Source organism: Octopus sinensis, linkage group LG27, assembly GCF_006345805.1.
Source record: "Octopus sinensis linkage group LG27, ASM634580v1, whole genome shotgun sequence".
Classification (NCBI taxonomy): Eukaryota; Metazoa; Mollusca; class Cephalopoda; order Octopoda; family Octopodidae; genus Octopus; species Octopus sinensis.
The window spans coordinates 8,926,947-8,950,230 of NC_043023.1; the positions used below are offsets into that span (position 1 = coordinate 8,926,947).

The 23,284-nt window shown below is 36.2% G+C and overlaps 1 protein-coding gene across 1 annotated transcript in view; it reads right to left on the bottom strand.

Moving 5' to 3' along the window:
- Window positions 1-22,978, bottom strand: part of LOC115225511 (leucine-rich repeat-containing protein egg-6-like) — a 72,441-nt gene extending 49,463 nt beyond the window's left edge. Inside the window, exons 1-4 of the mRNA XM_036513861.1 lie at window positions 22,944-22,978; window positions 21,951-22,022; window positions 14,679-14,750; window positions 6,792-6,863 (exon numbers count right to left, since the gene is read on the bottom strand). Of these exons, the coding sequence (XP_036369754.1) occupies window positions 6,792-6,863; window positions 14,679-14,750; window positions 21,951-22,022; window positions 22,944-22,978 (251 nt within the window). The remainder of the gene's footprint in view (window positions 1-6,791; window positions 6,864-14,678; window positions 14,751-21,950; window positions 22,023-22,943) is intronic.
- Window positions 22,979-23,284: the final 306 nt, after the last annotated feature.

Here is a 23,284-nt window from a genome sequence, read left to right on the forward strand (position 1 = left end):
TTAAACGGAGTCTGGACAGATTTCTTCAAGAAATACCCGAAAAGCCACCCATACCTGGATACAACTCACTCAACAAAAATTCACTACTTGAATGGAGCATAAACAAAACTTGACTTAAACAGGATTTAGATAATCCTATAAAGTGGTGCCATTGAGTTAGACATGGCCTGGACCAATCTTTGGTCGAAACATATCTAAGTTTATGCATATATATATATATATATATGTATGTATGTATATGGTCACTTTAAGGTCACATATATATATTTATGTATATATATATATATATCTATATATATGAACATACATATATATATATATATATATATATATATATATATATATATATATATATATATATATAATAGTTATCGCCATACTAATATGGCATTCTTATAAAAATAAGAATAAAGCTGTCCGCTTATTAGCTCCATGAGGCCATCGCCTCAAGTTAGCTATTTGATACACAAACTGTATCCATATAACCTTCGAACAAGGGAGGTCAGTCGCTCCACACTACTTGACCGGCAGCTACAGACGCGTTTCGGGGTATTGCCCCTTTTCAATGCAGCGTAGCCAGACCAGTATATATATATGTAATTTACTACCCTGGTAATTATTTATCTATTTATCCTTGTTAATTGTTAACAAGGGAAAAATACACTCATCTCTCTCCCTCTCTCTCTCTCCATATAAATATATATATATATATATATATATATATATATATGTATATATATGTATGTATATATATGTATGTATATATATGTAAGTATGTATGTATGTATGTATGTATGTATGTATGTATGTATGTATGTATGTATGTATGTATGTATGTATGCATGTCTGTATGTATGTATGTATGTATTATGTATGTATGTATGTATGTATGTATGCATGTATGTATGTATGTATGTATGCATGTCTGTATGTATGTATGTATGTATGTATTATGTATGTATGTATGTATACATGCATGTATGTATGTAAACGGTCACCCGTTGGAAACTTTTAGAAGAACGGGAACTAAGAAGAGCTGACGAACAGAGAGTAGCGAGAGGTATTTGGCGGAGAACATGGAAACTATTGGAGACAGAGACTTCTACCAGAATCTCATCGAATGTTTAAAACTCCGTTTGAAAAGGAATATGATGGTTGACGGAGATGTACTTTACACCGTCCAAGTAAATGGATAAAAGCTGGGTGAAAGCAAAGCTGCCATCAGTCGCTTGATTGGTCCAAGGATGGAGCTGCATCAGATCAAGAAACTAAAATTTGACTTTTGATGAATCACTAAAGGCGAGTGATCATTGATTTCAGGCAGATATTAATAGCTTTTCTGGAGCGCTTTCCAATGTTCGTCGACAATGGTGGGCCTTGCACGGTTAAGGGATTCACCGTCTCACTGGACGTCTCGTGTCATGTCTTGAGTGAAGCTTTGGAAAAGGCTGATAGCATCTCACAAAATTCATGTATCGATATCTATATTCACGTGGCAGATGTCACCAGGCTTTGCCAACATCGGTACCATTAGCTCTCTTTGGGTATTTGCCATTGAGATGTTTTCTTTGTCATTTATCTGTAAGAATATCTAAGTCAGATTCTTTGCACGTACTTTCATTCGCTTAGCTTTTTCTGTGCTTTGACGGTGGGGGATTTGGTAGTGATGAATTTGTTTCGGTCTGCTGGCATTGCATGTGTGGATAAAGATTATGACTGATAAAGATGATGATGATGATGGTGATGATGATGATAACCATAATGACGATGATGGTGACGACCACTACGAGGACGCAGACGATGATTATGATGACAAGATTTACTGATGGTGCTCTTAATATTTGGAATGATGATGATGAGGAGGATGACACTGATATGCAATGTTGAAACTATAACAAAAGAGAAGGATGAGAATAGGAATAAAATTAACGACGAGCAGTTATTGATAAATGAGATAAAAAGGGTAAAGAAGACTAAACTAGAACTGGAGACATGTATATATCTATATATCTATCTATCCATCTATCTATCCATCTATCTATCTATCTATCTATCTATCTATCTATCTATCTATCTATCTATCTATCTATTCATCTATCTATCTATCTATCTATCTATTCATCTATCTATCTATCTATCCATCCATCTCTCGATCTATCTATCTACCTATCTATCAAACTATCTATCTATCTGTCTATCTATCTATCCATCTATCTATCTATCTACCTATCTATCAAACTATCTATCTATCTGTCTATCTATCTGTCTATCTATCTATCCATCTATATATCTATCTACCTATCTATCAAACTATCTATCTATCTGTCTATCTATCTATCCATCTATCTATCTATCTATCTACCTATCTATCTATCTGTCTATTTATCTATCTATCTATCTATCCATCTATTTATCTATCTATCTATCTATCTCTTTATCCTTCTATCTATCTATCTATCCTACTATCTATCTATCTATCTATCTATCTATCTATCTATCTATCTATCCATCCATCTATCTATCTATCTACCTATCTATTTGTCTATTTATCTGTATATCTATCTATCCATCCATCAATCTATCTATCCCTGGCACCGCGAGTGTCGCGTTGCTCTCAAGCAACTCTGCCGTCCTGGGTCGACCTTGAGTGACTTCAACACAACCAAAGCATTCTATAGGGGATTAGTGGAGGGGAGGTACGACGACGAGCTCGGGGCGAACCTGGACGTCGACGAGGAGTACCTGACCCGCCTGTTCAGGATGACTTTCGGGCCAGGGCCCATGGACAACTTCCAGAGATCCCTGGCCTGGCAGTGTTACCGAGAAGCGCTACCCGTTCGGGATAAGCTCTACAGACACGGCTCGAGAAACACGGGGCCGACCTGCCCGAGATGCGGTCAGAGCGACGAAACCGTTCTGCACGCACTCGTGCAGTGTCCAACAATTTTCGACATGTGGGCTTATGTCGAACAACTGCTGTCACGTGTGGGACGAGTCGGTTTATCAGCTGAGTCTATCGTCAATATTGTCACGCCTCCTTCCTTCAAACGGGAAGGAAGAGCTATTTTCATCATCCTTGTGGCTATGGCGAAAGAATGTATCTGGTGGACGCGTCTGAAAGGATTGGAGACAAACACTTTCCTCTCTGGTCAATCTCTCATCAACTTCTTCAAGTACCACTTGAAAAGGAAAGTGAGAGTAGAGAGGCAAGTTTTGTCTAGCGAATGTTTTAAAAAGAGATGGGTGAATGTAGCAAGGATGGCACGTATGAATGACGAAGCCACCTTGAGCATAATCCTATGAACCCAGAAATTGAAAACAGAGGGTTACCCACTTGCAAACAAATGTGGTAACATATAACAATATTGACCAAGGTTACCGTGGTCTTTTTCGTAGGCTTTTCTTCCCACGGATAAACCTTACTTGCTTTCCCCTTTACACCATATACCATAACACTGTGATACACGATCCCTATTGATCGTTCCTTTTTTTTTCCTCTTCCCCTTTTTTTCCCCTTTTTCTTCTTTTTTCATTTCTCTTTTCTTTTGTTCCTTTTCCCTTTCTTTTTTTTCTTTTATTCCTTTTATTTTTTATTCTTTTTTTTTCATTTTTTATTTTTTTTTGTTCTTTTCTTCCCTTTTACGATCCCTCTTGACCGAAAACCTACGCCACCCCCTTTTTTTCATCTCCCAAAAGAAAAGCTCTACCTTGTAACTTGTCCCATCTGTGTGCAGCCTTGTGTGGCCAATAAAGAAACTTATCTACCTATCTATCAAACTATCTATCTACCCATCTGTCTATCTATCTATCTATCTATCTATCTACCTATCTACCTATCTGTCTATTTATCTATCTATCTTTCTATCTATCTATCTATCTATCTATCTATCTATCTATCTATCTATCTATCTATCTATCCATCCATCTATCACTTTATCAATATATCTATCAATTGCCAGACAGATACGTAAACACATACACACATATACCATAATATATAAATATATATGTAAATATTTGTGTGTGTCTATATATATCTGTGTGTGTGTGTGTGTGTGTGTGTGTGTGTGTGTGTGTGTGTGTGTGTGTGTGTGTAACACGTTTATACATATACCTCTTTCAGTAATTTGACAATGGTCATGCTAGAGCCTTTATCCGAACCAATCGAACCGAGCATTTATTTTTTGAAAGACTAGCACTTACTCTCTGTGTGTCCTTTGCTGAACCACTAAGTTACAGGGTGTGTAACACCAACATTGGTTATTAGGTGATCTTGTGGGAACACAAATATATACATAAATCTGTCTATATTTGTGTGTCTGTGCTTGTGCTAGCACAAGCACTAACCACTTTCCAACACCCAGTCCACAAAACATCATCTACACACCCATACACAGTCATCCGGACACACACACACTACAGACGCACACAGCTACGCACGCATACATCCACACACCATAGTCATTAGCCCCTATCAACACACACTTACAGATTCTTACATACATATCCGCACGAACGACTTTGTTTTGGGATCTCCACTTGTTTATTATCTCCCCGTCTCTCTATCTCTCCCGTCAAGCTATGCTTTTTCTAACCAGTTGCCATACTTGATCCCTAAATCGACAAGATTTTTAATCACTTTTTGTTCATGTTCTCCTTTCTCTTTCTGTTGAGGAGCATAGGCTCGAAAGAAAAAGAATTTCTCAATTACCCGAGCGTTGAATCTAACACCTGTTTTCAACTTTTATTTTCCCGTAAATTTAATCTACAGACACACAAACACGCACACACACACACAAACACACACACACACACACACACACACACACACACGCACACATCTCTATATTAAAAGGATGTGTGTTATAATACTATTCCACAACCATAGCAACAATCCAGCATACCTGCATCATCAGCTACCCCACGGTTACCATCATGGTTTCGAAACCTGGTCACTACCCTTCAATTTGGCGGTATGAACAGCACTAAAATAAGTGTTGTTTGGGAACAAAGAAATCAAAGAAACCCCAAATTTCAACCATATTTACCCTATGTATAACCGTATCAATAAATAATTCAGTAAGTAAATAACAACTCCTAAATACGTAACTAAACAGCGTGAAATCTTTTAAATCATACAAAAATTATAATCCCTACCGTCTTCCGTAGTATGATATGAAAGTAAAACCTTAATGACCACAATAGTGCAATCAGTCAATATATCGGAGGATGAAACACTAACTTCCACAGCATACCGCGAGACAGGTGTGATCGGACTAAAAGTTCTCATAGAGTTTGAGAGTCCGGAAGTGAATAGTATAAAATTTACATCTTATATAGGATAAAAGTTTCGAAAAAGTGTTATCAATGGCCAGCACATTAAAAAAATGCCTTTAAAGATTAAATTTACAAACAACTTATAAACAAGGACAAAAGAAAAATAATCCAATGCCAAATATGCCGAAATAGACTTAATCGTCAATAACCATATAATTTATCACTATAAGCTCGCGTCTCGAAAGCAAGCCGAGAGATTTTTCGAAAACAAATTTCGTTATTATCGGATCGATCCCCATTTCTGAGTTAATTCATTTAGAATATTCTCGTCATCAGTGATAAGAGAATTCTCTAAGAGAATTTTCAGTCCGTTCACACGCTTCTCGAGTTATCGATCCGATAATAACGAAATTTTTTTAGAAATTTCTATCAGCTTGCATTCGAGACGCGTGCTTGTAGTGATAAATTATATGGTTATTGACGATTATGTCTATTTCGGCATTTTTGGCATTGAATTCTTTTTCTTTTGCCCATGTTTATAAGTTGTATATATATATATATATATTTCATGCTTGTGTGTCGACTTTTCTTGCTGTCCTTAAGTCATTTTATCGCTACCTCTTTATTTATTTATAAATTATTTTAGATATTTTTCCCTCATGAGAGTTGTTTAGGTAGGTGTCACGGTCAATTGTGGCACTATCCATTGTTAATTCCAATTGCAAATGTTACGGCCACCCTCTTTTCTTGGCAGGTAAAATCGTTCTACATCTGCTTAAGGGTGGTGTATTCTACGCATTGTCAACAATTTTCGTATTTTTCTGTCAAGATTACATATTTCAATAATTGACCAGTTAATGATATTGAAACTGTAAGTCACGCTTGGTATAGCAAAAGTACTGATCACTTGGATCTTGTTTCTTGCATTCAGCTCTGTCTTGAATATTGCTTTTACCCTGCGATAATATTCTATTCTGATCCTTTCCCTCATTACTGAATATTTGATCATGTCCACTTCAAATACCGATAAGTACATGTATCTCTCCGCTGGTTCTAATTCCTTTATCACATTCTGCGGGATGTTTCTGTCGTTTTTCCTTTGATATATGTAGCTTTTGCTCATTTATCGAGGCAAAATTAAAACGTGATATCATCACAGAATTGTTTAATATCTCCTGCCCAAGACGAAACATTGAAGGACTATATATTTATCCACACATTTCAGGCATAAATATACATATGACTATATACTCACTTTTCACAATATACCAAACAGTAATGTAGAACATAAAAACTTATGTAAACACACATCTTCACACACAAACACGCTCAACTCACACACACTCACATATATATATATATATATATATATATAGAGAGAGAGAGAGAGAGAGAGAGAGATAATGTGAGTTAGAGAAGGGCAAAAGAAGGTTAAGAAAGAAATATGGAAATATATTAAATTTGAGGAAATACATACTCAGGAATATATTATGAACAAAACTGGTTCAACTTACAATCCAGTTAAGTTTGGAAGATTTCCAAAGAATCCATTTTCAATTTTCACGATTGCATTATTGGATAGAGATCTGAAAGATAATTCATGAAGAAAAAACATAGAAGTGATTAATCATATATTTCAAATATTATGTCCAATGAATTAGCTGCTGAAATAGAAGAAAAATAAGTAGAAGTGAGACAATTTGGTGAAGACGATTAGGAAAATGATAAGTGAAGATTATGAAGAAGTATGGCATGGTATTAAGTGATGATGAAAGCGATGATTATTATGATGAGGGCATTGACGGTGACGGATTTGGTAGTGATGAGGTTGTTTCGGTCTGCTGGCATTGCATGTGTGGTTTAAGAATAAGACTGATAAGGATGATGATGATAGTTATGATGACGATGATCATGATAACGATGATGGTGATGACCACTACGAGGACGCAGATGATGATTATGATGACAATATTTACTGATGGTGCTCTTAATATTTGGAATGATGATGATGAGGAGGATGACGCTGATATACAAAGTTGAAACTATAACAAAAGAGAAGGATGAGAATAGGAATAAAATTAACGACGAGCAGTCATTGATAAATGAGATTAAAAGGGTAAAGAAGACTAAACGAGAACTGGCGATATGTATCTATCTATCTATCTATCCATGTATCTATCTATCTATCTATCTATGAATCTATCCATCCATCAATCGATCTATTTATCTACCTATCTATCTATCAGTCTATTTATCTATCTATTTATCCATCATTCTTACTATCTATCCATCTATAAATCTATCTATCTACCTATCTATCAAACTATCTTTCTTTCTCTCTATCTATCTACCTATCTGTCTATTATTTAATTATCTATCTATCAATCCATCCATCTAACTACCTATCCATCTATCTGTCTATAGATCTATCTATACATCTATCTGTCTAATTATCTATCTATCTATCTATCCATCCATCTATCTATCTATCGATCCATCTATCACTTTATCAATATATTTATCAATCGCCAGACAGATACGTAAACACATACAAACATATACCAATATATATATATGTATATATTTGTTTGTGTGTATATATATATATATACGTGTGTGTGTGTATGTAACACGTTTCTACATGCACTTGTTTCAATAATTTGACAATTGCCACGCTAGAGCCTTTATTCGAACCAATCCAGCCCAGCATTTATTTGTTGAAAGACTAGCACTTATTCTCCCGGTGTCTTTTGCCGAACCACTAACTTACAGGGTGTGTAACACCAACATTGGTAATTAGGTGGTCTTGAGGGAACACAAATATATACATAAATCTGTCTATATTTGTGTGTCTGTGCTTGTGCTAGCTCTAGCACTAACCACTTTCCAACACCAAGACCACAAAATATCATCTATAGACCCATACACAATCCTCCGCACACCCACAAACTACAGACGCACACAGCAACGCACACATACATCCACACATCATAGTCATTAGCCCCTATCAACTCACAAACACACACATACACACACTTACACATTCGTACATACACATCCGCACGCACACCATTGTTTTGGGATCTCCAGTTCTTTATTATCTTCCCCGACTCTCTATCTCTCCCGTCAAGCTATACTTTTTCTAACCAGTTGCCATGCTTAATCCCTAAATCGAAAAGATTTTTAATCACTTTTTGTTCATGTTCTCCTTTCTCTTTCTGTTGAGGAGCATAGGCTCGAAAGTAAAAGAATTTCTCAATTTCCCGTGCGTTGAATCTAACACCTGTTTTCGACTTTTATTTTCCCGTAAATTTAATCTACCGACACACAAACACGCAAACACACACAGACACACACACACACACACACACACCCACACACACACACACAAACACGCAAATAGACACGGACACACACGCACACACACACACATCATTATATTAAAAGGATGTGTGTTATAATACTATTCCACAACCATAGCAACAATCCAACATACCTGTATCATCAGCTACGCCACGGTTACCATTATGGTTTCGAAACCTAGTCACTACCCTTCAATCCGGCGGTGTCAACAGCACTAAAATAAGTTTTGTTTGGGAACAAAGAAATCAAACAAGCCACGAATTTGAACCATATTTACCCTATGTATAACCGTATCAATAAATAAATTCAATAAGTAAATTACAACTCCTAAATACGTAACTAAACAGCGTGAAATCTTTTAAATCATAAAAAAAATTATAATCTCTACCGTCTTCTGTAGATATGAAAGTAAAACCTTAATGACCACAATAGTGCAATCAGTCAATATATAAGAGGATAAAACACTAACTTCCACAGCATACCTCGAGACAGGTGTGATCGGACTGAAAGTTTTCATAGAGTGAGAGATTCCGGAAGTGAATAATATTAAATTTACATCTAATATAGGATAAAAGTTTCGAAAAAATGTTATCAATGGCCACCACATACTTTTATGTCTATTGGGACAGTTTTTAAATGAGAAGGCTTGTTTTTCCCTGTAGTTTTTCTATATAATGCCTGGTCTATTCGCCTCTATCTTTCTGTCACTTTGAATAGCGAAGTTCAAGAGGATAAGATGCGATCATCTTCAAGAACTGGAGTGTGTTCGTGTCCCCAACCGATTGTATCATGTGGCACGTATTTAAAGGTTAAATTTACAAACAACTTATAAACAAGGACAAAAGAAAAATAATCCAATGCCAAATATGCCGAAATAGACTCAATCGTCAATAACCATATCATTTATCACTATAAGCTCGCGTCTCGAAAGCAAGCCGATAGATTTTTCGAAAACAAATTTCGTTATTATCGGATCGATCCCCATTTCTGAGTTAATTCATTTAGAATTGCGATAAGAGAATTCTCTAAGAGAATTTTCAGTCAGTTCACACGTGTCTCGATGTATGCTGCGCAATTTCTATTTTGGATATATTTGGAGTACTTAAGTGTGCTCAGGACTAAATGTTTACTTCTTCCATAGGTACAAGTAAGTATCTCATTTATTTTCTTATCGTATTTATCGCTGATGACGAGAAAATTCTAAATGAATTAACTCAGAAATGAGGATCGATCCGATAATAACGAAATTTTTTTAGAAATTTCTATGAGCTTGCTTTCGATACGCGTGCTTATAGTGATAAATTATATGGTTATTGAGGATAAAAATCTATTTCCGCTTATTTGGCATTGTATTCTTTTTTTTGCCCTTCTTTATAAGTTGTATATATATATATATATATATATATATATATATATATATATATATATATATATATATATATATATAGTTCATGCTTGTGAGTCCATTTTTCTTGCTGACCTTAAGTCATTTTATCGCTACCTCTTTATTTATTTATAAATAAATTTAGATATTTTCTCCTCCGTTGAAATGCAAACTCTTCATAACACGGAATTCCAACTATAAATTTTGTTGCATTTAAACCGTTCTTTAAATGCACTTGGTTTAAACTAATGATTGAGTATTATGATTTCGTTAGTTTTAATATTAACATTGATATTCATGAAATCTACGTCCCATGGAAATATAAATTGAACTTGATTAAACTTTTGAATGTTGCAGCATAAATTCCAATTTCTGTTTGTTTAACAATTACAAGAGCTATAAAGAATCAATTAGAATTAGGAAGGTAATAACTTTTCCATATGAACAAGAAGAAACATATGTGAATTAATATTTAAGTAAATGAAGAGTTAGGAAAACAGATTTAAGCTCAGGAACACAGATACACACACAAATATGAATTATATACATATAAATTTATATATATTTCTACACAGAAACACACTCTAGAGAGAATAAAGGGACTACCAAATACACTGCAAGTGGCGCTGCCACCGACGAGATTGACTCTAGTCCGCTTCTCCAACGGTAAACACGAGGACTGTTTTCAGTTTTGCATGCTTTAATGACAATGTCCGACATATGGGCGAATGAGCGTAGGTGCAACGTGGCAACGGAAAACAATTTGTGTTGATGAATCAGGTGAGATGCGTTCTCTTCGATTCTAAGCAGATATTTGCGGCTTTTAGGAAACACTACGTGCAACAGTTTGTTGAGGTTAGTGGTCCATTGAATATGAAGCTCTTAACCGTCAACGTGGACGGCTGGCGGCAACACTCGAATGAAACTATGCCGTTCTACAAACGGTGGAAAATTGTTGCGGTATTCGAGATGCCGGGTTAGATGTCGCCATGGCTTGAGGATCAGCCTTACGCAGTTTAAAATTATTTGCCATAAATGGCAGTGAGTGCAATGGCAGGTGTCTACAACAAAGGGGAGACGAACGAGGTGATTCTTAGCCCTGAAAAAAGGTGGGGGTCACGGCAATGTTGAGAAAGAACTCAGAAAAAATGTATTTGATAATAATTTGAGACCCGTAATTAGGCTAAATGCCGAAGATTCCATATCAAAGGAATCTAAGCACAACAGGTTCCCGCTTGCACAGTACATCACAGACAGAATGAGTAACAAATGCGTTTCCAATGAAATCCTAATTTTGTGTTAGTCAAATGCCAACTGTTGGCGCCTGCACTGAAGGAAGCCGGATTCGGTCCTGTTTCCAGAGGCTGGATCGCAGTAACCTACAACAAATTTTGCTTGTTGGAACCATTCAATTCAACTGGAACTAAGAAGACCTGGCGAACAGGCTATAAGCAGAGAGGTAGTGTGGTGGAGAATACAGAACGGTTGAAGAGAGAGAGATAATACGATCAAACTCTCATCGAAGCCTTAATATTCCATTTAAAATGACGGTGAGGGTGGAGTGAGAGAGAAATCCACACCACCCAAGTAAATGTAGTGAAAAGTGGGGGAATACTAAACTGCACCTGTGAGCTGAGTCATACCGAGGAAGATGGAGTACTTGTAGTCGTCGTCTTGACCTAACTTTCTTTACATCTGCCATAATGGCATGGACGATTCTAAAATTACTTGAGTAGTTTATGACTGGGAGTCACATGAGATTCAGCTTCGTCAGTCAACAATATTGGCCTCAGAAGCAGGTATACCTCAGTCTGTTGCGGTCACTTACTATCCATCATCTAGAAGACAGTGAAAAACCTGGGGAAGGTTTTTAAATTTAACCGGAGTGACACATAATCTAATTGTGAAAGCAACAATGATTCTGAAAGGCGACTATCTACAGTGGACATGTGATGTCTCCCGGTAATTTTAAGACCTGGAGTTAAAAATAGAGCATCCGCCATGGATCATTTCGCAGTTCTCTGTACATGACATTTCAATATCCTCATTGAAGAGAAGGAAGTGATTTCCTGTGAAAATGTCTTAGCAACGTAGTCCTGAGTGGAAAATACAATTTGAAGCACTTCATAAGTAGCCTCAAAGAAATCTTGGTTGTCTGTGATTAGATGTTGCGTTAGCGAGGCTTTCGGTACGAGGGCAATACATCACGGAATTGGAGTGCGGTATATGATTTTATGGCTTCATATGTATGTGATGAAAAACCTGATTTGGGTAGTACCACAACACCTCACTGTCACAAGTCGCAAGAAAGGTTTAGGAAGTTACTGAAAAAGAAAGGTGTGTATGTCTTACTACTTTCATACTAATAGAGAGTCTTTGTTTTTCTTTTTTTTGTTATCTAACCTTATGGTTACTCTTATTTTACGAGAGTGGCAGAAGCTTCTGAGCACTCTTACATCCTCACGTGGGACGTACAGTTTATTTATATCTGCCTCTGGGAGATGCATGTAGTGTATTGTGAGAGAATTGCTTTGTTTTAATTCGGTGATACACATTTAAATCGTGGATTATTTTATGGTATCAAAGCTGCAGCCTAGACGACCTATATATAAGGTATTCATTGCATCAGTCTTTTCTTCAAATGGAAATAGGTTTTTGTGGTGATGGCTCATAAGAATGCGGTGTGACGCGAGAAATCATATCAGCACATTCAATAATAGAAGAGACTAGCCATAACAGTTTTAATATATCGACGGAATTAAATGCAGGAAGGTGAGGAAAAAAATGCGGTGTTTGGGGATTTCATGAAGGAGATGACCATAATGATGTTCAAAGAATATGAGTTTGTTTTAAAACTTAAAATTAAATACACAGTATTTTACGTAGGATATGGGCGGTTCCCATTAGCGCTATCTTTTGAGTTGCTGCCATTTTGGGGTTTTCTTGTATCTGAGATAGGTATGATTCAGGCCTTTTGCTATAATTCCTCGGGCAACTATGACAACAGGCATTGTTTTACTTCCACATTTTGCTAATTTCTATTTCAACATCTTTACACTTGCTCAGTTTTGTAGGTTTTGACAGATACTTTTATGTCGATTGGGACGGTTTTAAATGACGAGGCATGGTTTTTTCCTGTAGTTTTTCTATATAATGCCTGGTCTATTCGCATCTATCTTTCTGTCACTTTGAATAGCGAAGTCCTAGAGGATAAGATGCGATCATCTTCAAGAACTGAAGGGTGTTCGTGTCCCCAACAGATTGTATCATGTGGCACGTTTATGTTTTTGCAAATGAACCAGTGAATATGATGTGCTGCTCAATCACGCCTGTTGAGATATTCTGTATGCACATGAAGACTGCACATGGAGACAACATGATCAATGGTTTCATTTTGTTGTTTACATACATGACATGCTGTGTGACTGCCTTCCTTTAATATGGTAGTTTCTTGTAAATAGGCCTTGATCTTGAGCTGCTATATTAAATCCGTCTGCGTCTGATTTTAAGCTAGAAAACACTAACCATTGATGGGTAATGGCTTTATCCACATCGCTACTATTAGCTCACTTTGGGTATTTGCCATTGAGATGTTTTCTTTGTCATTTATCTGTAAGAATATCTAAGTCAGATTCTTTGCATGTACTTTCATTCGCTTAGCTTTTTCTGATCTTGTTTCTAGTAGGTCTAATTCTAGGATGTGTTGTATTTTGAATTCACTTAGATATTCCTTTGCATGTTTTGTTACTTTATATGACACCTTCTTGTTTCCGTGCTTTGAGATAAGTTTTAACATCCAGTCATGAGAGTTGTTTTGGTAGGTGTTTCGGTCAATTGTGGCACTCTCCATTGTTAATTCCAATTGTAAATGTTACGGCCACCCTCTTTTCTTGGCAGGTAAAATCGTTCTACATCTGCCTTAGTGTGGTGCATTCTATGCATTGTCAACAATTTTCGTATTTTTCTGTCAAGATTACATATTTCAATAATTGACCAGTTAATGATATTGAAACTGTAAGTCACGCCTGGTAAAGCAAAAGTACTGATCACTTCGATCCTGTTTCTTGCATTCAGCTCTGTCTTGAATATTACTTTTACCCTGCGATAATAATCCATTCGGATCCTTTCCCTCATCACTGAATATTTGATCATGTCCACTACAAATAGTCGATAAGTACATATATCTCTCCGCTGGTTCTAATTCCTTTATGACATTCTGCAGGATGTTTCTGTCGTTTTTCCTTTGATATATGTAGCTTTTGCTCATTTATGGAGGCAAAATTAAAACGTGATATCATCACAGAATTGTTTAATATCTCCTGCCCAAGACGAAACATTGAAGGACTATATATTTATCCACACATTTCAGGCATAAATATACATATGACTATATACGCACTTTTCACAATATACCAAACAGTGATGTAGAACATAAAAACTTATGTAAACACACATCGTCACACACAAACACGCTCAACTCACACACTCACATATATATATATATATATATATATATATATAGAGAGATAGAGAGAGATAGATAATGTGAGTTAGAGAAGGGCAAAAGAAGGTTAAGAAAGAAAGATGGAAAGATATTAAATTTGAGGAAATATATACTCAGGAATATAGTATGAACAAAACTGGTTCAACTTACAATCCAGTTAAGTTTGGAAGATTTGCAAACGATCCATTTTCAATTTTCACGATTGCATTATTGGATAGATCTCTGAAAGATAATTCATGAAGAAAAAACATAGAAGTGATTAGTCATATATTTCAAATATTATGTCCAATGAATTAGCTGCTGAAATAGAAGAAAAATAAGTAGAAGTGAGACAATTTGGTGAAGACGATAATGAAAATGATAAGTGAAGATTATGAGATAATAAAGAAGATGTATGGCATTGTGTTTAGTGATGGTGAAAGCGATAATTATTATGATGAGGGCATTGACGGTGACGGATTTGGGAGTGATGAAGTTGTTTCGATCTGATGCCATTGCATATGTGGTTTAAGATTATGATATGGATGATGATGATGATGGTGATGATGACTATGATCATGATGACGATGATGGTGACGACAACCACGAGGACGCAGACGATAATTATGATGACAATAGATACTGATGATGCTCTTACTATTTGGAATGATGATGATGAGGATGACGCTGATATACAAAGTTGAAACTATAACAAAAGAGAAGGATGAGAATAGGAATAAAATTAACGACGAGCAGTTATTGATAAATGAGATAAAAAGGGTAAAGAAGACTAAACTAGAACTGGAGACATGTATCTATCTATCTATCTATCTATCTATCCATCCATCTATCTATCCATCCATCTCTATCTATCTATCCATCCATATATCTATCTATCTGTCTATTCACTTTATCATTATATCTATCAATCGTCAGTCAGATACGTAAACACATACACACATATACCAATATATATATAATATATATATATATATATATGTATGTGTGTGTGTGTGTGTGTGTGTGTGTGTGTGTGTAGATGTGTGTGTGTGTATGTAACACGTTCATACACGTACTTTTTCAGTAATTTGACAATGGCCATGCTAGAGCCTTTATTCGAACCAATCGAGCCCAGCATTGTATATTTGGTGAAAGACTAGCACTTATTCTCTCGGTGACATTTGCCGAAACACTAAGTTACAGGGTGTGTAACACCAACATTGCTTACTAGGTGATCTTGAGGGAACACAAATATATACATAAATCTGTCTATATTTCTGTGTCTGTGCTTGTGCTAGCACTAGCACTAACCACTTTCCAACACCCAGACCACAAAACATCATCTACACACCCATACACAGTCATCCGCACACCCACACACTACAGACGCACACAGCTACGCACGCATATATCCACACACCATAGTCATTAGCCCCTATCAACACACACACACACTTACACATTCTTACACACACATCCGCACGCACACCATTGTTTTGGGATCTCCACTTGTTTATTATCTCCCCGACTCTCTATCTCTCCCGTCAAGCTATGCTTTTCCTAAACAGTTGCCATGCTTGATCCCTAAATCGACAAGATTTTTAATCACTTTTTGTTCATGTTCTCCTTTCTCTTTCTGTTGAGGAGCATAGGCTCGAAAGTAAAAGAATTTCTCAATTTCCCGAGCGTTGAATCTAACACCTGTTTTCGACTTTTATTTTCCCGTAAATTTAATCTACCGAAACACAAACACAAACACACACACACACACACACACACACACACACACACACACAAACATCTCTATATTAAAAGGATATGTGTTATAATACTATTCCACAACCATAGCAACAAACCAACATACCTGTATCCTCTGCTACCCCACGTTTACCATTATGGTTTCGACACCTGGTCACTACCCTTCAATCCGGCGGTGAACAACACTAAAATAAGTGTTGTTTGGGAACAAAGAAATCAAAGAAACCACCAAATTTCAACCACATTTACCCTATGTATAACCGTATCAACAAATAATTCAATAAGTAAATTACAACTCCTAAATACGCTAAACAGCGTGAATCTATTAAATCATACAAAATTATAATCTCTACCGTCTTCCGTAGTATGATATGAAAGTAAAACCTTAATGACCACAATAGGGCAATCAGTCGATATATAGGAGGATAAACACCAACTTCCACAGCATACCTCGAGACAGGTGTGATCGGACTGAAAGTTCTCATAGAGTGAGAGAGTCCGGAAGTGAATAGTATTAAATTTACATCTAATATAGGATAAAATATTCGAAAAAATTTATCAATGGCCAGCACGTTAAAAAAATGCCTTTAAAGGTTAAATTTACAAACAACTTATAAACAAGGACAAAAAAAATAATCCAATGCTAAATATGTCGAAATAGACTTAATCGTCAATAACCATATAATTTATCACTATAAGCTCGCGTCTCGAAAGCAAGCCGATAGAATTTTCGAAAACAAATTTCGTTATTATCGGATCGATCCCCATTTCTGAGTTAATTCATTTAGAATTGCGATAAGAGAATTCTCTAACAGAATTTTCAGTCCGTTCACACGTGTCTCGGGGTATGATGCAGAATTTCTATTTTGGATATATTTGGGGTACTTAAGTGTGCTCATGACTTAGTGTTTACTTCTTCCATGGGTACAAGTAAGTATCTCATTTATTTTCTTATCGTATTTATCGCTGATGACGAGAAAATTCTAAATGAATTAACTCAGAAATTGGGACCGATCCGATAATAACGAAATCTTTTTAGAAATTTCTATCGGCTTGCTTTCGAGACGCGTGCTTATAGTGATAAATTATATGGTTATTGACGATTAAGTCTATTTCGGCATATTTGGCATTGAATTTTTTTTCTTTTGCCCTTGTTTATAAGTTGTATATATATATATATATATATATATATATATATATATATATATATGTATAAGAGATATAGATATAGAGATATAGATATAGATTATAGATAGATAGATATAGATAGATAGATATAGATAGATAGATATATAGATATAGATAGATATAGATAGATAGATAGATATTTCATGCTTGTGTGTCCATTTTTCTTGCTGACCTTAAGTCATTTTATCGCTACCTCTTTATTTATTTATAAATAAATTTAGATATTTTCCCCTCCGTTGAAATGCAAAACTCTATATAACACGGAATTCCAACTATAAATTTTGTTGCATTTAAACCGTTCTTTAAATGCACTTGGTTTAAACTAATGATAGAGTATTATGATTTCGTTAGTTTTAATATTAACATTGATATTCATGAAATCTACGTCCCATGTAAATTTAAATTGAACTTGATTAAAATTTTGAATGTTGCAGCATAAATTCCAATTTCTGTTTGTTTAACCGTTAAAAGAGCTATAAAGAATCAATTAGGATTAGGAAGGTAATAACTTTTCCATATGAACAAGAAGAAATATATGTGAATTTATATATAAGTAAATGAAGAGGTAGGGAAAAAGATTTAAGCTCAGGAACAGAGATACACACACACACAAATATGAATTATATACATATAAATTTATATATATTTCTACACAGAAACACACTCTAGAGGGATTAAAGGGGCTACCAAATACACTGCAAGTGGCGCTGCCACCGACGGGATTGAATTTTGTCCGCTTCTCCAACGGTAAACACGAGGACTGTTTTCAGTTTTGCATGCTTTAATGACAATGTCCGACATTGGGCGAATGAGCGTAGGTGCAACGTGGCACGGAAAACAATTTGGTGTTGATGAATCAGGTGAGATGCGTTCTCTTCGATTCTAAGCAGATATTTGCGGTCTTTAGGAAACACTACGTGCATCAGTTTGTGGAGGTTATTGGTCCATTGACTATGAAGCTCTTAACCGTCTACGTAGACGGCTTGCGGCAACACTCGAATGAAACTACGCCGTTCTACGAATGGTGGAAAATTGTTGCGGTATTCGAGATGCCGGGTTAGATGTCGCCATGGCTTGCGGATCAGCCTTACGCAGTTTAAAGTTATTTGGCAGAAATAGCAGTGAGTGCAATGGCAGGAGTCTACAACAAAGGGAAGAAGAACGAGATGATTCTTAGCCCTGATAAAAGGTGGGGGTCACGGCAATGTTGAGAAAGAACTCGAAAAAAATGTATTTGATAATAATTTGAGACCCGTTTTTAGGCTAAATGCCGAAGATTCCATATCAAAATCATCTAAGCACAACAGGTTCCTGCTTGCACAGAACATCACAGACAGAATGAGTAACAAATGCGTTTCCAATGAAATCCTAATTTTGTGTTAGTCAAATGCCAACTGTTGGCGCCTGCACTGAAGGAAGCCGGATTCGGTCCTGTTTCCAGAGGCTGGATCGCAGCAACGTACAACACATTTTGCTTGTTGGAACCATTCAAATGAACTGGAACTAAGAAGACCTGGCGAACAGGCTATAAGCAGAGAGGTAGTGTGGTGGAGAATACAGAACGGTTGAAGAGAGAGAGATAATACGATCAAACTCTCATCGAAGCCTTAATATTCCATTTAAAATGACGGTGAGGGTGGAGTGAGAGAGAAATCCACACCACCCAAGTAAATGTGGTGAAAAGTGGGGGAATACTAAACTGCACCTGTAAGCTGAGTCATACCGAGGAAGATGGAGTACTGGTAGTCGTTGTCTACACCTAACTTTCTTTACAACATCTGCCATAATGGCATAGACGATGCAAAAATTACTTGAGTAGTTTATGACTGGGAGTCACATGAGTTTCAGCTTCGTCAGTCAACAAAGTTGGCCTCAGAAGCAGGTATACCTCAGTCAGTAGCGGTTACTTACTATCCATCATCTAGAAGACAGTGGAAAACCTGGGGAAGGTTTTTAAATTTAACCGGAGTGACACATAATCTAATTGTGAAAGCAACAATGATTCTGAAAGGCGACTATCTACAGTGGACATGTGATGTCTCCCGGTAATTTTAAGACCTGGAGTTAAAAATAGAGCATCCGCCATGGATCATTTCGCAGTTCTCTGTACATGACATTTCAATATCCTCATTGAAGAGAAGGAAGTGATTTCCTGTGAAAATGTCTTAGCAACGTAGTCCTGAGTGGAAAATACAATTTGAAGCACTTCATAAGTAGCCTCAAAGAAATCTTGGTTGTCTGTGATTAGATGTTGCGTTAGCGAGGCTTTCGGTACGAGGGCAATACATCACGGAATTGGAGTGCGGTATATGATTTTATGGCTTCATATGTATGTGATGAAAAACCTGATTTGGGTAGTACCACAACACCTCACTGTCACAAGTCGCAAGAAAGGTTTAGGAAGTTACTGAAAAAGAAAGGTGTGTATGTCTTACTACTTTCATACTAATAGAGAGTCTTTGTTTTTCTTTTTTTTGTTATCTAACCTTATGGTTACTCTTATTTTACGAGAGTGGCAGAAGCTTCTGAGCACTCTTACATCCTCACGTGGGACGTATAGTTTATTTATATCTGCCTCTGGGAGATGCATGTAGTGTATTGTGAGAGAATTGCTTTGTTTTGATTCGATGATATACATCTCATTCGTGGATCATTTTATGGTATCAAAGCTGCAGCCTAGAGGACCTATATATAATGTATTCATTGCATCAGTCTTTTCTTCAAATGGAAATAGGTTTTTGTGGTGGCGGCTCATAAGAATGCGGTGTGACGCGAGAAATCATATCAGCACATTCAATAATAGAAGAGACTAGCCATAACAGTTTTAATATATCGCCGGAATTAAATGCAGGAAGATAAGGAAAAAAATGCGGTGTTTGGGGATTTCATGAAGGAGATGACCATAATGATGTTCAAAGAATATGAGTTTGTTTTAAAACTTAAGATTGAATACACAGTATTTTACGTAGGATATAGGCGGTTCCCATTAGCGCTATGTTTTGAGTTGCTGCCATTTTGGGGTTTCCTAGTGTCTGAGATAGGTATGATTCAGGCCTTTTGCTATAATTCCTCGGGCAACTATGACAACAGGCATTGTTTTACTTCCACATTTTGATAATTTCTATTTCAACATCTTTACACTTGCTCAGTTTTGTAGGTTTTGACAGATACTTTTATGTCGATTGGGACGGTTTTAAATGACGAGGCATGGTTTTTTCCTATAGTTTTTCTATATAATGCCTGTTCCATTCGCATCTATCTTTCTGTCACTTTGAATAGCGAAGTTCTAGAGGATAAGATGCGATCATCTTCAAGAACTGAAGGGTGTTCGTGTCCCCAACAGATTGTATCATGTGGCACGTTTATGTTTTTGCAAATGAACCAGTGAATATGATGTGCTGCTCAATCACGCCTGTTGAGATATTCTGTATGCACATGAAAACTGCACATGGAGACAACATGATCAATGGTTTCATTTTGTTGTTTACATACAAGACATGCTGGGTGACTGCCGTTCTTTAATATGGTAGTTTCTTGTAGGTAGAACTTGATCTTGAGCTGCTATATTAAATCCGTCTGCGTCTGATTTTAAGCTAGAAAACACTAACCATTGATGGTTAGTCACTTTGGGTATTTGCCATTGAGATGTTTTCTTTGTCATTTCTCTGTAAGAATATCTAAGTCAGATTCTTTGCATGTACTTTCATTCGCTTAGCTTTTTCTGATCTTGTTTCTAGTAGGTCTAATTCTAGGATGTGTTGTATTTTGAATTCACTTAGATATTCCTTTGCATGTTTTGTTACTTTATATGACACTTTCTTGTTTCCGTGCTTTGAGACAAGTTTTAACATCCAGTCATGAGAGTTGTTTTGATAGGTGTTTCGGTCAATCGTTAATTCCATTGTTAATTCCAATTGTAAATGTTACGGCCACCCTCTTTTCTTGGCAGGTAACATCGTTCTACATCTGCTTCAGGTTGGTGTATTCTACGCATTGTCAACAATTTTCGTATTTTTCTGTCAAGATTACATATTTCAATAATTGACCAGTTAATGATATTGAAACTGTAAGTCACGACTTGTAAAGCAAAAGTACTGATCACTTCGATCCTGTTTCTTGCATTCAGCTCTGTATTAAATATTGCTTTTACCCTGTGATAATAATCTATTCGGATCCTTTCCCTCATCACTGAATATTTGATCATGTCCACTTCAAATACCGATAAGTACATGTATCTCTCCGCTGGTTCTAATTCCTTTATGATATTCTGCGGGATGTTTCTGTCGTTTTTCCTTTGATAAATGTAGCTTTTGCTCATTTATCGAGGTAAAATTACAACGTGATATCATCACAGAATTGTTTAGTATCTCCCGCCCAAGACGAAACATTAAAGTTAGAGAAGGGCAAAAGAAGGTTAAGAAAGAAAGATGGAAAGATATTAAATTTGAGGAAATATATACTCAGGAATATAGTATAAACAAGACTGGTTCAACTTACAAATATTTTAAGCTGGGAAGATTTGCAAACGATCCATTTTCAATTTTCACGATTGCATTATTGGATAGATATCTGAAAGATAATTCATGAAGAAAAAACATAGAAGTGATCAGTCATATATTTCAAATATTATGTCCAATGAATTAGCTGCTGAAATAGAAGAAAAATAAGTAGAAGTGAGACAATTTGGTGAAGACGATTATGAAATGATAAGTGAAGATTATGAAGATAATAAAGAAGATGTATGGCATTGTGTTAATGATGATGAAAGCGATAATTATTATGATGAGGGCATTGATGGTGACGGATTTGGTAGTGATGAATTTGTTTCGGTCTGATGGCATTGCATCTGTGGTTTAAGATTATGACTGATAAGGATGATGATGATGGTGATCATGACGATGATCATGATGACGATAATGGTGACGACCTACGAGGACGCAGACTATGATTATGATGACAATATTTACTGATGATGCTCTTGATATTTGGAATGATGATGAGGAGGAGGATGACGCTGATATACAAAGTTGAAACTATAACAAAAGAGAAGGATGAGAATAGGAATAAATTAACGACGAGCAGTTATTGATAAATGAGATAAAAGGGCAAAGAAGACTAAACTAGAACTGGAGACATGTATCTACCTATCTATCTATCTATCCATCTATCTATCTCTCAATCTATCTATGAATCTATCTATATATCTATCCATGAATCTATCTATCTATCTATCTATCTTCTATCTATCTGTCTATTTATCTGTCTATATATCTGTCTATCCATCCATCTATCTATCTATCCATCCATCTATCTATCTGTCTATCAGTTTATCGATATATCTATCAATCGCATACAGATAGGTAAACACATACACACATATACCAATATGTATAAGTATATATTTGTGTGTGTGTGTATATATATATATATATATATATGTGTGTGTGTGTGTGTGTGTGTGTGTGTGTGTTGTGTGTATGTAACGTTTACCCATGTACTTTTTTCAGTAATTTTACAATGGCCATGCTAGATCCTTATTCGAACCAATCGAGCCCAGCATTTATTTTTGAAAGACTAGCACTTACTCTCCTCTGTGTCCTTTGCTGAACCACTAACTTACAGGGTGTGTAACACCAACATTGGTTATTGGGTGATCTTGAGGGAACACAAATATATACATAAATCTGTATATATTTGTGTGTCTGTGCTTGTGCTAGCACTAGCACTAACCACTTTCCAACACCAAGACCACAAAATATCATCTACACACCCATACACAGTCATCCGCACACCCACACACTACAGACGCACACAGCTACGCACGAATACAT